The sequence below is a fragment of the Neomonachus schauinslandi genome, chromosome 15, assembly GCF_002201575.2.
Source record: "Neomonachus schauinslandi chromosome 15, ASM220157v2, whole genome shotgun sequence".
In the NCBI taxonomy this organism is placed as follows: domain Eukaryota; kingdom Metazoa; phylum Chordata; class Mammalia; order Carnivora; family Phocidae; genus Neomonachus; species Neomonachus schauinslandi.
Genome location: NC_058417.1, coordinates 17,637,892 through 17,653,580, shown reverse-complemented (window position 1 = coordinate 17,653,580; position 15,689 = coordinate 17,637,892). Strand labels below are relative to the sequence as shown.

Below are 15,689 nucleotides of genomic sequence, written 5' to 3'. Positions count from 1 at the left end.
GGGTCTCGGTTACTGTTCCCCCAGTAATTAAAATAATTAAGGTTTCTGAGCTCTTCTTATGTATGTTAGTGCTCTATCTTATTTCGTTCACGCAACCGCACGTGTCTCCATAGGCTTGCCTGTGACGGGGAGCAGGGCCGCGGCATTCATAGTAACGTACTACACACACCCTTCAAACCCTTAAATATAGCATTTTACAGATGAGGAAACTGAGGCACAGAGGATAAGTTATTTGCCTGGGAGTCTGAGAGCTCTTTCCTTTAGTTCCTTATCCCCAATTGTGTCCTCCTACTTAGTGCTTATTCCCAAACTGCACATGCATTGATCATACACGTTGCATACATAAAAAAATCTCACACATGGACTACTGCAATATGCACACATGAACATGCCCCTTACAGATATCACCCAGAAAACCAAACCACACCCCTGATCCCCACACCCAGTGCAGCACAAACATTCCACAGCAGCTCTGTGGTGCAGGTTTCTCTCTCTCTCTCTCTCTCTCTCTCTCTCACACACACACACACACACACACACTGAGTTACAGGCTCTGTGCAAGAAGAGGGGTGAGGAGCACAGTCCTGTAAGGGAAGAGACATGGAAAAAACAATCCCAGGGAGTGTGAAAAAGTGTTAGAACCGTACCACCCACCCTCCACACATCACTCCCCTCAAATCCTCTTGGCACCAGGCTCCTAAGCCAGGATATGCTTCAACAGATGGAAAAAAGGGGAAAGGATGATGTTTAAACTGTTTTCTCCAGTCATCCAGGGCCTCTCCTGCAGCTGCTGCTGTCTGCATGGTCCCAGCCTTTACCTTCCTCCAGGCCCAGGAGGCTGAGCAGACAGGGCCACTACCCAGGTGTCCCTTCTCACCTTAGCTCCAGACAACTCCAGGAACAGCAGGAAAGTTGAAGCCAGCCCTTCCAGGACAGAGTGGCTGGGTGAGAATGGTACCAGGCATGTGGACAGGGCACTTGCGGACTGGGAGCCCGGGTCTGTGTTCTACTTGACCCTCCGGAGGCAACACGGCAGGATGACCTCTGAGGATGACACCTCAGAGGCCTCTCAGGATGACGCCTGAGGCCACAGGTGTCCCACCATTGTTGGCCCAGATGTCTAAGATACTTCCAGCCAATCTGACTCTGGGTCAGATGTCGACAGGGAGCCAGGTTTTTCGCCACTCTTCCCTCCAATCAGTTATAATAGTTAAGGTTTTTTGTGTTTTTTTTTTTTTTAAGATTTTATCTATTTATTTGACAGAGAGAGAGACAGCGAGAGAGGGAACACAAGCAGGGGGAGTGGGAGAAGGAGAAGCAGGCTCTCCGCTGAGCAGGAAACCCGATGCGGAGCTCGATCCCAGGACCTGGGATCATGACCCGAGCCGAAGGCAGATGCTTAACGACTGAGCCACCCAGGCGCCCCAACGGTTAAGGTTTTTGAGCTCTTCCAGTGTGTGTTAGTGTTTTACCTTATTTCATCCATGAAACCTCATCAGTATTATCAGCCTGATTTTACAGATGAGGAAACTGAGGCACAGAGGATAAGTTATTTACCTGGGACTCTGAGAGCTCTTTCCTTTAGTTCCTTATCCCCAGTTGTGTCCTCCTACTTAGTGCTTATTCCCAAATTTTTACCACTGGATAATTGTTTTCTTTTTTTTCACCCCCTTCCTGACTTCGCTTTAAAAAATACTTCTCTTTGGGGTGCCTGGGTGGCTCATTTGGTTAAGCATCTGACCCTTGATTTCAGCTTAGTCGGTTAAGCGTCTGCCTTCAGCTCAAGTCATGATCCCAGGGTCCTGGGATCGAGCCCCGCATAGGGCTCCCTGCTCAGTGGGGAGTCTGTTTCTCCCTCTCCCTCTGCCCCTCTAACTGCCTGTGCATGTGCACTCACTCTCTCTCTCTAAAATAAATGGATAAATCTTTGAAAATAAATAAATAAATAAATAAAACTTCTCTGAGGAGAACACAGTGAGAAGTGACTGAAGATGAACAGTGAGGACTCAAATGGGGGACCTCCTGACTCAGAGCATGTCTTTTTCTTTTTGAAGAGGGAAAAGGTATGCTGGTTTTTTCTCTTCTTTTTCTTTTTTTCTTTTTTAAAGTAAGCTCTAGGCCTACCTAACATGGGGTTTGAACTCTTGACCGTGAGATCAAGAGTCACATGCTCTACCTAGTGAGCCAGCCAGGTGCCCCTATGCTGTTTGTTTGTTTTATTTAGTTAATCAGGTTTTAAAATGTAAAAAGACACTACTCATAAATTTATGCTTATATCACTAATAATGTTAGATATTAGATAGCACATCTTTTTTTTTTTAAGACTTTATTTATTTATTTGTCAGAGGGAGAGACAGCAAGCAAGCAAGCACAAGCAGGGCGAGCAGCAGGCAGAGGGAGAAGCAGGCTCCCCACCAAGCAAGAAGCCCGATGCAGGACTTGATCCCAGGACCCTGGGATCATGACCTGAACCGAAGGCAGATGCTTAACCAACTGAGCCACCCAGGCATCCCTAGGTAACATATCTTCTGAGTAAGAGCCAAACCCATACCCGCCCTGGGCCTTCTGATCAATCCAAAGAGCATCCAAAACTCAATCACTTCTTACTGTGTTCTCCTCGGAGAAGTATTTTTTTAAAGGGAAAGCAGGAAGGGGGTGAAAAAAAGAAAACAATTATCCAGTGGTAGAAATTTGGGAATAAGCACCAAGTAGGGGGGACACAGTTGGGGATGAGGAACCAAAGGAAAGAGCTCTGAAAGCCAACCACTTAGAGTCCAGTACAGCCCTCCAAAATGTGGTTCCTGAGCTCCCAGCCTGTCTAGATCCTGCCCAGGGGCCAGGGATGCCAGAATCCAGGAGGAAGCTCCAGTCCTAAGATAGCCATCCAGCCCTGCCCATTCCTCATCCCTCATCCCCAACAAAGGACTCCAGTCCCCAAACTGCTAATAACAGAGATTTTAATACATAAGGCACAGTGTGAGGCTGGGATCATTAAGCATCCTCATACGCAAAAGGGCCCAGCAGGCTAAGCAAAAGCAGCAGGGATTACCTCCCCACTGCTGGGCACCCTGGAGAGCCCCCCAAAGGAGGGGGGAAACATCTAGTCTTTGGCACGGTGCCCGGGGCAGGGAGCGACTAGCATGGTCCCCGCTACCCCTCCAGGGGTACTGCCACCAAGGGGCAGCTCTTTGGTCTGGAAAAACAATCAGTGCAAATGTCCAGGGTCGAGCTCTAGGGCAGTCAAGGTGGCACAGTGCACCAGGGCTGGGCAGGCTCTGGACAGTCCCCTTACCGCTCATGGGCAACACGTGGGCTTCTTCTTGCTGGCAGTTAGGTAGAGGTTGCTGTCCTCACTATGGATGCCTGAAGAAGGCCGGGAAATATGTGAAGCAGGGATCAGGGGTTCCCCGTGCTCTCTGCCACCCCATCCAGGCAAACACTCACGGACAACATCCCCAATGCGCCGGGCCCCCGATTTCTCCAGCTCAGCCAGCACGTTGGCTTCAAAGGTCAGCGCCGCCACACGGAAGAAGAATTCCCGGACATTTTCACCTGACGCATGGGGCAGATGGGTGCTCAGGGGCCGTTCCAGGCCTCGAGTCACTGGGCACAGCTGAAAGGGCAGGAATGAGAGGCCAGGTGGACAGGAACACCACAGCAGAAGACCTGAAGCCTCTGACTCACCAGTGAGAGAAGAGACCGCCCAGTACTCAGCCTTCATCTCTTGGGCCACCTTGAGTGCATCTTTCTCCATCAGCACATACTGAGCAGGAGTCTGAGGGAAGGTCAGAGTCAGATGGCAAGGAGGGGGGCGGGGTCCCCTGACTGGGCTGGAAGCCGCCCCTCCCCTACTGACACACTCACACTCAAGTCCTTCTTGGAACCCACAAGGAAGAGAAGCACACTGGACGGGTCATTCTCCTTGAGTGCATCAGCGAGCCATTGTCTGCCACAGAGGGTAGACAATCAAGGATGAGTGAGCTTGGAGAGGCTCCTCCCGGTGGCACTCATATGCCCATCACACTCTCTCTGGTCCTCGATGCATTCTTTTCCTTCCCCACTAATGCTCCTGACCACCTCTCTTTTCTGAACCCTCTCTTCCCGGAGCCCCCATCGTAGCTCAGCATCCCCACATACTTGGTATGTTCCAAGGAGGCCACATCATTCAGGTTGAAGACAATGATGATGGCTGGAAAAGCGGCAGAGACAACTGACATTACCAGCTCATTTCCCAAATCCCCCCAACCCTAGATTAGAGACCAGGGACACCCGCCTGCCCCACTTCACCGAGGCCCTTACCTTGAGCTCCTCGGTAATAGGTTGATGCAATGCACTTGAACCTCTCCTGTCCAGCGGTATCCCAGCTGGGAGGAAGGAGGGGGTACAACACAGGTATGTGGGAGGGGGGCATGAGGTGGGGTTCAGGTGCTGGGGGAAGGAATGGCTTGGAGATGTGGAGGAGGCACTCACAGCTGCAGACTGAAGGGGACACCCAACACCTCAAATCGTTCCATCTCAAAGTCCACTCCAATGGTAGCCTTGTAATTCTTATCAAAAGTATCTTTGCAGAACCTGAGGGAGCACCAGATGCTCTGGCCCTGAGCCCAGCCCACCTGGCTAGGTCTGGCCAAACCCTTCCCGGCCCAATCCAGCTCAACTAGAGCACCTTCTTACCTATTAATGAGACAAGTCTTCCCCACTGACAGATCCCCCACCACAATGACTTTGGAGATCTTAAATCTGTAGGACACAAAAGGGGGCAGGAGGCGTGAGCACTAGCTCTTACAACCTAGGGAGTCTCAATGTTCCCTACTAAGTCTATAAAGTTAGCTGCACAAAGGCTGAGGTTACCATAGACACAAGGCCTCCCAGGCAGCTTGCCTGGACACATATGCTTCCAGATGAGTGTTTTGTGGTTCAACATCAGAGAGACAGGAATTTGAATCCCAGTTCTTACATCTACTAGCTGTGTGACTTAGGACAAGTTACTTAGCCTCTCTGAGCCTCAGTTTCAACATTTGTTAAGTGGAGATTTAGTATATACTCTATTGGGTTGTTGTGAAGGTTTTTTTTTTTTTTTTTAAGATTTTATTTATTTATTTGACAGAGAGAGACATAGCGGGAGAGGGAACACAAGCAGGGGGAGTGGGAGAGGGAGAAGCAGGCTTCCCGTGGAGCAGGGAGCCCGATGCGGAGCTCGATCCCAGGACCCTGGGATCATGACCTGAGCCGCAGGCAGACGCTTAACGACTGAGCCACCCAGGCGCCCCTGTTGTCAAGGTTAAAATGAGATAAATGTCCTATATTCTGAGATAAAGGTATCCCCCCTTCACTCCCCCCACACACATTTTAAACATCTCTTAAATCAGGATACATCTTAAAAGTGATGGTGTTTTCCATTTAATAAAAGACAATAATAGTAACCAACACACTGCCTGGCACACAGTAAACGCTCCGTTAATGGCACGCCAATGTTACCAGTATTACCTTCTTTCACCCATAATGGGACACATCCCTACAGGCACAGCTCCCTGCCCTGGGGCTCAAATGGGTGGTATGTGGGAAGGTGAGCTGGTGACCACCCTCTCCTGTTGGGTACCCTCTCCGTGCCGTCTCTCTACCCCACCCCATTTCATAGGACTCATCACAACCTTGCTGGGAAGAAAAGGGAGAACACATGGGTGTAAAAATGGGGGAATTACCATATAACTGGTAGAGGCTGAAACGGAGCCCCAGGGGGTGCGTGTATACCCTAGCTTTGATTGAGACTTCCTTTCTTTGTTAAGGATGTCTAGCTCACCCCACGGTGCCTGTCCGGTGCTCCTGGCAGGCGCAGGTGACGCGGGGGTGGAAGTCTTTGTGCACGTGCAAAGCGGCCTCCTTCCTCAGGCACTGAGGGATAGAAGAGAATGGGACTCACCCACTCCTGGCCCACGTCCCGCAGCCAAGCTGCCCCGGGCGGAGGTAGGGGACCACCCAGAAGCAGCAGACCTAGCTGGGCGGCAGCGTTGGGCCCAAGCCTCTAACTGATCTGGTGCCGCCTCCTCCCCGCCCACACCCCACCGCAGCCAGAAGCCCGACGTGGCCCTGGCGCCTACCTGGGGCAGCTCCGCCAGGACGCGGTCCCTCCGCACCGGCGCCAGAATGTTCATCTCGCCTGCGGCCTTGCGGGGAGCCCCGAGAAGGCGCGGGGGCCTGATCTGCCCCAGCGACCCGGGCCCGTGGAGACCCGACAATCACCCGCGACCGGGGTGTCCCGACTATAACTCTGGGCCACGGGGAGCCTACGGGAGCCCGCGGCCTCGGGGACGCTACGACCACAGCAGGCCACGGGGATGAGACGATCATCCGGGGCCGGGGCGAACCCACAATCACCCGGGCCCGAGTCGTCCCGACGACGACTCGGGGGCGGGGAGACTCCTCCGCCTCCAAATGGGGGCGGGGAGTCCCGTCCGGGGGGGCCCGGGCCCGCGCAGACCCCACAATAACTCGGGGCCGGATAGTTCCTACAATGACTCGGGGCCGCGGTGACCCGACGACAGCTCGGGGTTGAGGCGGTCCTACCATAACAGAGCCGCCCGGGGGCGCGGAGCGGCCCCGCCGCACGGGGTCAGTGTGGGCAGGGATGGCGCTGCAAGGCCCGCGGCCTGCTGGAGGAGGGGGCCAGGGGCCCAGTCCGCTGCAGGGCCCGGCGTCCCACTCCGCTCTCCCTTCGCGAGCGCTGTAACATGATCCCCGGAAATTCCTGGAGAAGGGCCGCCCCCTGCCCCTCTCCCGGCAGCTCCGGGCCTCGCAGCCTGTCCCAGCCTCCCCCTCCTCTCCTCCCCACGGCGCTGCCCCAGCTCTGGGTACCCTGCCAGACGCCTCACGGGCACCAGGACCGCCTCCACCCAGGCTGGAACCCGTCCAGATCGAAGTCCCCCAGGTCGCTCTCCCCTGCGCCTCTGGGCCGGCCTCCGGCTCCAAGGGGACCCTTACCCAGTCAAACTGGTGATGGAGAATCGGTGATTGCTGCGCAGTATCTGGCTGGGCCAGGAACCGGCGGGGAGGGGAAAGGAGGAGAGAAGGGGCCCAAGGAGAGGCGGCGCTTCCCTCCTCAACTCCAGACCCAGAACGTGACTCATAGAGTCTGCCCCCGCTCGCCCTTCTGCCCGGGATGGGGTGGGGTGTGGGGAGCCGACAGGGGATGCCAGGGTCGGAATGGGATGCCCACCGAGGAAAGAGACGTCCAGTCTGGGGTGTCTTCCTTCAGGGCTCCCGTGTAGGCCGAGGGGTGGGAGGCTGAAGACGAACCTGCCTCCCTCAATGGAGTCTAAAGAAGGGCTAGGTGGACCTGAAACTTCGCCCTTTAGGTAGGTCGCGGCTCTGGGACTAGGGGACTCCGCTCTGGTACCAGCGTTCTGTCTGATCCCATTGGAATCTTACCCCCAAGGACAACTTTTCCATTTTGCAGTTCTGCAGGATAGGAGAGCAGTGTAGCACACAATAATTCTCACCATCAAAGGGGAGATCTGGTTCGAAAGAAGGGAGGAGGAAGATAGAAAGTGTAGGGTGGACGTGGGATAGACACAGACCTTCAGAGAAGCAAACCTAAGCTTTACTTGTTCTGTGTCCTGAACCGAATTCGAGGATGCAAACATGGACTGGAGCAGGGAAGGGAAGACTACTTAAAGGGAGGGGACTGTGGGGCACCTGGGTGGCTCAGTTGGTTAAGCGTCTGCCTTCAGCTCAGGTCATGATCCCAGGGTGCTGCGATCGAGTCCTGCATCGGGCTCCCTGCTCCTTGGGACCCTGCTTCTCCCTCTGCTTCTCTCTTTCTGTCTCTCATGAATAAATAAATAAAATCTTTGGGGGAAAAAAAAAAGGGAGGGGACTGTGAATGAAATTATTCACAAGAACTAGTGAGCCCTAGAGAAATTTGTACCCCGTGTGTTTGGACTATTGGTCGTTTCAAGAGTATTATCGGGAAAACGCACGAAATCTGACAGTCACAGGTAAAGAGGGGTAGATGTGACCACCTTCTACGATAGTTTTCTCCTCCCCTCTGCCTGACTCGACTTTTTCTGCCACCAAATCCCTGTGTTATTGATAAGCCACATCCGCACTCTGGACTAAATTTCCACGGAAGTTGTTAGAGGGACTTGGACCAGATAATTTCCTAAAGTTCTTTCTTTCTTTTTTTCTTTTTGAGAGAGCAAGAGAGCATAAGTGGGGGGAAGGGCAGAGCAAGAGGGAAAAGCAGCCTCCCCGCTGAGGAGGGAGCCCGATGCAGGGCTCGATCCAAGAACTCGGAAATCATGAACTGAGCCAAAGATAGCCGCTTAACTGACTGAGCCACCAGGCGCCCCTGGACCAGACAATTTCTGCTCTAACATTCTAGAGCTTTGCTTCACTCTCCCTGAGTCAACCTAATTATACTCAGTCCAGTTTTCAGTGTTACTGTCTCCTGGAACTGCAATACTCTTTCCTCAAGATGGGAAGGGCTCAGGACGAGATGCCAGCGGCAGCTAGCTACACCGTCCACATCCACCAGCCGCAGCAAATAAACACGTGTCTCAAAAAAAACCACAACCCCCCAGAAGCTTTAGATTCTTTTGAGGGAAGAGGTGGAGCATGCTTAATCACTCTCGCGAGGAAATAAAACCTAACTACCATTCCCAGAGGGCGCCGAGCTACAGGATATCCAATCAGCTTTAAATAAAAAACATCGCGAGTCTTCAGTGAGACTCTGCTCTATAAGCCCCTGGAAACGAGCCTTGGAAATCCCTTTTACGAAGATGGCGCCGAAGACTAAGAAAGAAGGTTTGTGCTGGGGCTGGGGAGAGTACCACAGCTAGCTGGCGTGGGATCCCCTTGGAGTGAACGAACTGGGAGGAGAGCTGGGCTAAGCCTTGGGGTGTCTACTCCGGAGCTGTTTCTCGCATTCTGGCACGCTGCGATGCGCGTGGGCCCGGCCGCATGGGCTCGGTTCCTATGAGGAGGTTTGGGGAGGCAAGCCCGGCCGGCACCACCTGTTGGGGGCCGCCAGACTGTTGGCTTTGGGGAACTACACGCATCCACAGGCCGGAGCTCCATGTCTCCAGACCTGTAAAGAATTATAGTCCTCAGGGCGCCTGGGTGGCTCAGACGGTTAAGCGTCTGCCTCCGGCTCAAGTCATGATCCCGGGGTCCTGGAATCGAGCCCCGCATTGGGCTCCTTGCTCGGTGGGGAGCCTGCTTCTCCCTCTCCCTCTGCCTGCCGCTCCCCCTGTTTGTACTCTCTAATAAAAAATAAGAAGCCTTTAAAAAAAAATTATAGTTCTCAGCTTAGTTTTTTTTTTTTCTTTCTCGTGTTAGAGCTATATAGGTAGCTAAAACCACTAGCACACATCTTGTCAAGTATCAAGCGTTGGATCATTGCTAGTTCCTTTTTTTCTTCGTCGTATTCCTGAAGTTACTCTCTGAGTTCGCCCCGGTATCGTGCATATGATGGAAAAATTTTAACCTGAGACTTGTGATGTCGTCAAAGGAACCACTGATGCACGTGTGGGGTGGAGCGCCCGTTAGGGGTTTTGAGGACGGAAGTAATTGGTTTCTGAGTCCCGTGCCCTCATTTTCTTTCTTTCTCTCAGCCCCTGCCCCTCCCAAAGCCGAAGCCAAAGCAAAGGCTTTGAAGGCCAAGAAAGCGGTGCTGAAAGGCGTCCACAGTCACAAAAAAAAGAAGATCCGCACGTCACCTACATTCCGACGACCCAAGACACTGCGTCTGCGGAGGCAGCCCAAATATCCTCGAAAGAGCGCCCCCAGGAGAAACAAGTCAGTACTGTCCTTTCCCATGAAAAGATGTTGGGTAATTTGGAAATTTACCAAACCTACAGCATGATTTCTCAAATACATATTGGTACCTAGTGTGCGTCTCTAAGGGGAGTGTGAAAAAGATTGTTAATGCCCTATTTAAGAACAAGAGATGTTTTTACAACATTGGCAGGAATTGTTTAAAACCGCTCAGTGTCTATTAAGGTTAATTGTTAGGTTAATTACTTCATATATGGTCAGGGTTTTAAATTCTGCTTTCTTGGACTTGTAAAGTAGTACTTTGTTTAAATGTTTGGTTTTTTTGTTTGTTTTGGAGTTCCAGGTTTAGTTATTCATTGCATCTATTGCTGTAGGGAATAGTCCTTGAGGGCGACAGTGTGGGATGATTCTAGATTGATAAGGACACTTATTAATATGTACTGGACAGAGAAGGCCTGCAACAGTGTATAAAAGGTTCTTCTTTACTCTCAAGTCTTTACACTCAAAGAAATAGGGGGAAATGGGCAAAAGGTTTAGGGTCTTGAGTGTTTTGGTGCCACACTAGTAGTAATAAAACCGACCTAAGGGGGGCCACAGATCAGAGCAATAGTAGTAACTGCCACTTCCCACTGCTTCTTAAGAAAAAGACAAGGAGGGCGCCTGGGTGGCTCAGTTGGTTAAGCAATTGCCTTCGGCTCAGGTCATGATCCTGGAGTCCCTGGATCGGGTCCCGCATCGGGCTCCCTGCTCGGCAGGGAGCCTGCTTCTGCCTCTGACCCTCCCCCTTCTCATGTGCTCTCTCTCTCTCATTCTGTCTCAAATAAATAAATAAAATCTTTAAAAAAAAAAAAAAAAAATTTAAAAAAAAAAAAAAAAAAAAAAAGAGAAGAAAAAAAAGAAAAAGACAAGGAGAGTGGGATGTGTCCAGGGAGGAAACCATTTTTTACCCCCATTTGGACCTGGGATTTAGTGTCAGGAGAGGTTGAGACCTGATGTCTAGCTTTAAGATAGGCATGTAGCGTCCACGTGAACAGAGACTTGTTTTTCTAAATTTCAGGGGGAAAGCTACGTGGTGGGTGTGGTCAAGCCACTGTAAGTTTAACTTGAACTGTAAATAAAAGTTGCTCTCAATCAGTGGCCCTCAAAACCAGTTTTCAGCAACCAATGGGGGCTGAATAGACAATTTAATAGACAGAAATGTCTATTAAATATCATAGTGAAGCACCAGCATTCTTTGGAACTCTACCCTGGGTTTTAAGATTCTGTAGTCTAGCTTTATGCTTTTGAAGTAAGTTGTTTAACCTCTGAAGTCTCAAATTTCTTCCAGAAGTTTGCCCTTCAAAATGTTGGAAGTCAAGGGACGCCTGGGTGGCTCAGTCGGTTAGGTCTTGATCGCAGGGTTCTGGGATCGAGTCCCACATCGGGCTCCTTGCTCGACAGGGAGCCTGCTTCTCCCTCTGCCTGCAGCTCCCCTTGCTCGTGCTCTCTCTTTTTCTGACAAATAAATCTTTAAAAATGTTGTTGGGGCGCCTGGGTGGCTCAGTCGTTAAGCGTCTGTCTTCGGCTCCCTGCACAGCAGGAAGCCTGCTTCTCCCTTTCCCACTCCCCCTGCATGTGTTCCCTCTCTCGCTGTCTCTTTGTCAAATAAATTTTTTTTTTTTTTTTAAAGATTTTATTTATTTGACAGAGACAGCGAGAGAGGGAACACAGCAGGGGGAGTGGGAGAGGGAGAAGCAGGCCTCCCGCCCAGCAGGAAGCCCGATGCGGGGCTCAATCCCAGGACCCCAGGATCATGACCTGAGCCGAAGGCAGACGCTTAAGGACTGAGCCACCCAGGCGCCCCAAATAAATCTTTTTTTTAAAAAAATGTTGAAGTCAAAGAATGAAGGGGGTTTGGAACTCAGAGATGATCTTTAAATCACTTTGTACGATGCAAGTACTTCAGTCTGTTTGGCTCAGGTCATGATCTCAGAGACCTGGAGTCGAGCCCCACAGCAGGCTCCCTGCTCAGCGGGGAGTCCGCTTCTCCCTCTTCCCCTTACCTTGCTCTTGAGCGTGCGCTTGTGTGCTCTCTCTAATAAATAAAATTTTTTAAAAGATAAAGCCCTTCAAGGGGAAGAAAGTGCACAGGTTTCTGCTCCTAGGTCCCTAAGTTTAAGGTGCAGATGATGACACTGTTTAGCGACCAAAGTCTGACAAAAATGATTGCTACTTCATGGTCTGATGCACCTGGGCTCTTTTGGCTTTGGGCTCTAAAAGGGGGCCTATCCTTTCTTTTATCGGACCCAGGCGATACCATTTTGCCTCTTCCCCAGGCTTGATCACTATGCCATCATCAAGTTCCCCCTGACTACTGAGTCAGCCATGAAGAAAATAGAAGACAACAACACGCTTGTGTTCATTGTGGATGTCAAGGCCAATAAGCACCAGATCAAACAGGCTGTGAAGAAGCTCTATGACATTGACGTGGCCAAGGTCAACACCTTGATCAGGTGAGTAGGGCCTGGGTCAGGAGCCAGGAAACCTGCATGGGGTCAGAAGTAGGTTTCACAGGGTGTGAGCCTTAAGAAATGAACAGCTTCTGCTGTAATTCTAGTCCTTTGTATCTAATAAACAGCCTTCTGAGGACACATTAGCCCTCCTGCCTCTAGGACTTGATGTATGGTGTTGGTGTTCATTTTCTTGATTCCGTACACCTCTAGACAGGCAGGCCTTTGAGTAAGACACACTTATGTCAGATTACCTGGACTTACGCCTTAAAATGTTCTGTGGTGTTCCCCACAAAGGGGAGTTGGCTTCATTTGTGGTTTGATGGCATGCCTAGTCTCCTGTGGAAATGATGGAAAAGTCACTATTTGGGAAAGAATGACATGAACAAAGGAACCACTGATGTGCCAGAAAGACTAGGGGGAAAAGGGAGGGCTTGGGGGCAGTGAGGGTAGGAGGAATTAAGACTTCCTTTATCCTAGGCCTGATGGAGAGAAGAAGGCATATGTTCGACTGGCTCCTGACTATGATGCTTTGGATGTTGCCAACAAAGTAAGTTTCCTTTGCTATGAACTCATCTACCACCTGGGTCCAAGTGATGTGTCTGCTAGTGACCAAAACCTGACCTTTGCTGATGAACTCACTGCACCCCTATCCTTAATAGGCTCTACCCTCATCTCATTTTGCTTTTTGACCATGACATTCCAGCTTAATCTTCACATTTCAGCTCCCAGTAACAAAGCTCCCCTTTTGTTTTTCAGATTGGAATCATCTAAACTGAGTCCAGCTGGCTAAATCTAAATATAAATCTTTTCACCATTTGTGTTTCTTCGTTGATTTCTGGTTGGGCTTTGGGGGAGGCCATACTATGGTATTCACACACTTAAGTTAACAGGGGCTGGGCAAGACTTTGGTCTACTTACCCTGTTGGAACACTCTGCATTATTACTTCCCCACGCTTGTTAATCCTGGCAGTGGGAGCTCAGGTATTTGTTACCAGATTGGAGTTCGTCGTCCTAGGACAACTACAATTTGCCACCATCATGGGGGTAAGAGAACAAACAAGAATCCCTCCTTTTATCTGGAAGGGGCTTTGTAGGAAACCAGTACACAAAGTTCTCATTAGCATCCACTTCAGGGCAGTGTGGACTGGCTGGCTTTCATAGCACCTGTCCCCACACCCAACTACCATGTCCAACCGGTTGGTCTGCTTCCCTCACCCCTTGCCCAAGAAAGGACAAGGACTTCAGAGGAGTGCTTTCATTAGCATTTTCAATAGTAGGTGCAGAGGATGCCCCAGGCCTGAGGCTAATTCTCGTATGTGTGAGGCTGTTCTTGGCGGTGTTTGCTCTTCTGGCCACAAGTTGCAGGCTCTGGGCCTCTCACTCTGTCAAAAACTTGTCTTTGTGTTGCTGGCTGGGGACACGCTCAGGGCAGAAGTCTGAGCGGAGAAGGCGAGAAAAGTAGATGAGGATCATGATGTCCAGCATGAGTAGGTTACCCAGCAGAAAGGTGCCCAGGGTCCTCTGGCCCAAATAACGCAGGAAGAAGTGAGTGAGGTAGGCCTGAGGGGCCAGGCGGAAGACAAAGTACATGACCAAGTTGACATACTTGTTGACCCGGTACAGGAGGAGATGCTGGGCATTGTTTATCTTCATCATCATGCGGATGGTGAGGAAGATGTTGCTGACCTCTACCAGCAACGTTAGGACTCCCCCGCCGACAAAACTGTTCAAAAAGATGCCTGAAAAGAAGGCACCCAGAGCCTAGAAGGCAAGGGAGATAACGTGTTAGGGAACCCAGATGCCATGGCTTTCCTGAAAGCTGATGGGAGTGACAGCTGGGAAATCCATCCTTACTGACTTCCTTCTGGATTATAGCTTAAGGTGGATTCAACATGATTACATTTTGATCCATGCCCAGATTCTGGTTCTGGGTGGGGTTTCCAGTCTGTTCAAGGAGGTAATAGGTAAGGCCATGGATTGCTGGCCTCAAAAATTAACTCACCAAGGGCACAGAAACTGCCAACCTTCAGTGTCCTGGCATGAGATGTAGGACACGGGTTGGAAATGGGCTTAAGAAAGATGGTCTTCACCTCCCAGGTTCAGAAAGGGCTGAGACCAGGTTGCTAGCACCAGGCCTACACCACATCCCCGGCTTCTCATTTACCATGAGGTGATGAAGGAGGTATTCCCAAGAAGCTCGTGTCTGACGACTAACCACGATGTCCACCGTGTCATGAATGAAATATCCTAGCGGGGGGGATGGGAAAAGGTCAAAGGAACTGAACAAAAAGCTCCCTGTTCCCCGCACCTACTTATTTTCTGGGCAAGACCTACCTGCGGAGAAGCAAGCCAGCAGGTAGCCAGAAAGCGACCATGCCGTCTCAATCTCCACCAGCATCTCGGGGGTCTGCCATAGACTGGGAGGGAAGAAGGCAGTCAGTCTCTCAACATCTCCGCATCCCCAAGGACCCTCTACTCCCCCATTACCCCTCCCAGTCCCCGGGGAATCTGGGCTCACGCTATTGGCTTTGTGGAAAGTGAGGAGAGGCTTGGCTGAAACCCAGGTGTCTCCCGGTTCCCAGATGAGCTTTCCCCCCTCCCCTGGGACCTCTGCCGCTCCTAGTTGGAGAGCTTTCCAAACGGAATCAGGTGAGACTGCAAGGCCTGAGCATGCCAGAGAGTGATGCGGAGAGAAACGTGGGATTCCCCCAGCCACCCACCTTCACTCCCCCAGTCCCTCACTCACCACAGCAGCGCCCAGACCCCGGACACAATGGAGTGCGCGAAGGAGACGAGCAGGTTGTGCCAGCGCCAGGTGCGCAGGGGGTCGGCGCGCACGTGCGCGGGCAGGGGCAGGCGGCTAAGCGCGCGCCGGAGCGCCCGGAAGGTCAGCGTGGCGCCCAGGAGCAGCGGCAGGGCGGGGTGCAGCAGTGGGGGCATGCTGGCCCTCCCTGCAGTCTGTCTGTCTGCCCCCTAAGCCGCCTCGTCGGACTGCTCCGGGAACGGGGCTCTTCTCCGGCCAGTCCACACCCGCCGCCTCCCCGCCGGCCGCCAACCTCACATAGTTTTCGCGTTGCCCTCTAGGCCCCTGCACTCCTCCCGGCTCCTCCCCGCGGGCCTCTGCCCCCGCCCCCAGCCGCTCCCGCCCCGCCCCGCCCCTGCCGCCTGCCCCAGTCCCTCCGGCGCCTCCGCGGCACCGAGGGCCAGAGCCCCATTTCCCGGGGGCCTCCGGGCCCCGCCTGGCTCCCGCGGACTTCGGGCGAAAAGGGGCTCTCCTGGGGGGCGCCGACGCCGCGGCACCCCTCGCTGGCGCCTCCCGACTGCCGACGGAGTCCTGCCTCGCTCGCTTGGCCTCATTAACCTGCGTCCCCTCTTTCCCCAGGGCTACCGGCTCCCCCGCCTGGGCGGGTACTGAGAGACCTC

The 15,689-nt window shown here is 52.2% G+C and overlaps 3 protein-coding genes and 3 non-coding genes across 13 annotated transcripts; 4 read left to right on the top strand and 2 right to left on the bottom strand.

Moving 5' to 3' along the window:
- Positions 1-2,940: 2,940 nt before the first annotated feature.
- Positions 2,941-7,444, bottom strand: RAB34 (RAB34, member RAS oncogene family). 7 transcript variants are annotated; one of them, XM_021704486.1, is made up of 11 exons: positions 7,426-7,444; positions 6,099-6,311; positions 5,801-5,892; positions 4,675-4,740; positions 4,471-4,572; positions 4,300-4,364; positions 4,138-4,189; positions 3,865-3,946; positions 3,685-3,775; positions 3,445-3,552; positions 2,941-3,363 (listed from the first exon to the last, which is right to left on the bottom strand). In XM_021704486.1, the coding sequence occupies exons 2-11, from the start codon at positions 6,150-6,152 to the stop codon at positions 3,296-3,298; spliced, it is 780 nt and encodes a 259-aa protein (XP_021560161.1). In that variant the 5' UTR covers positions 6,153-6,311; positions 7,426-7,444; the 3' UTR covers positions 2,941-3,295. The 7 variants fall into 7 exon arrangements, with proteins under 7 accessions (XP_021560161.1, XP_021560158.1, XP_044777718.1 ...); XM_021704483.2 differs by lacking the exon at positions 7,426-7,444 and adding an exon at positions 6,979-7,124 and having other exon boundaries at positions 6,099-6,195; XM_044921783.1 differs by lacking the exon at positions 7,426-7,444 and adding an exon at positions 6,979-7,124 and having other exon boundaries at positions 3,889-3,946; positions 6,099-6,195.
- A 1,320-nt stretch (positions 7,445-8,764) lies between these two features.
- On the top strand, positions 8,765-13,081 carry RPL23A (ribosomal protein L23a). 2 transcript variants are annotated; one of them, XM_021703961.1, is made up of 5 exons: positions 8,765-8,802; positions 9,612-9,795; positions 12,090-12,266; positions 12,744-12,813; positions 13,023-13,081. In XM_021703961.1, exons 1-5 carry the CDS (start codon positions 8,778-8,780, stop codon positions 13,035-13,037), a joined length of 471 nt encoding a protein of 156 aa, XP_021559636.1. In that variant the 5' UTR covers positions 8,765-8,777; the 3' UTR covers positions 13,038-13,081. The 2 variants fall into 2 exon arrangements, with proteins under 2 accessions (XP_021559636.1, XP_044777722.1); XM_044921787.1 differs by lacking the exon at positions 8,765-8,802 and having other exon boundaries at positions 9,243-9,795.
- Positions 9,460-9,523, top strand: LOC123326775. The gene has a single exon (XR_006541317.1). It is a non-coding gene; the product is annotated as a small nucleolar RNA SNORD42 (small nucleolar RNA).
- Positions 11,933-12,004, top strand: LOC123326780. The gene has a single exon (XR_006541321.1). It is a non-coding gene; the product is annotated as a small nucleolar RNA Z17 (small nucleolar RNA).
- Positions 12,605-12,669, top strand: LOC123326776. The gene has a single exon (XR_006541318.1). It is a non-coding gene; the product is annotated as a small nucleolar RNA SNORD42 (small nucleolar RNA).
- A 399-nt stretch (positions 13,082-13,480) lies between the features above and the next one.
- TLCD1 (TLC domain containing 1) lies at positions 13,481-15,362 on the bottom strand. The gene is made up of 4 exons (XM_021704487.2): positions 15,013-15,362; positions 14,601-14,683; positions 14,431-14,513; positions 13,481-14,027 (listed from the first exon to the last, which is right to left on the bottom strand). The coding sequence occupies exons 1-4, from the start codon at positions 15,204-15,206 to the stop codon at positions 13,644-13,646; spliced, it is 744 nt and encodes a 247-aa protein (XP_021560162.1). The 5' UTR covers positions 15,207-15,362; the 3' UTR covers positions 13,481-13,643.
- Between the last annotated feature and the right edge of the window lie 327 nt (positions 15,363-15,689).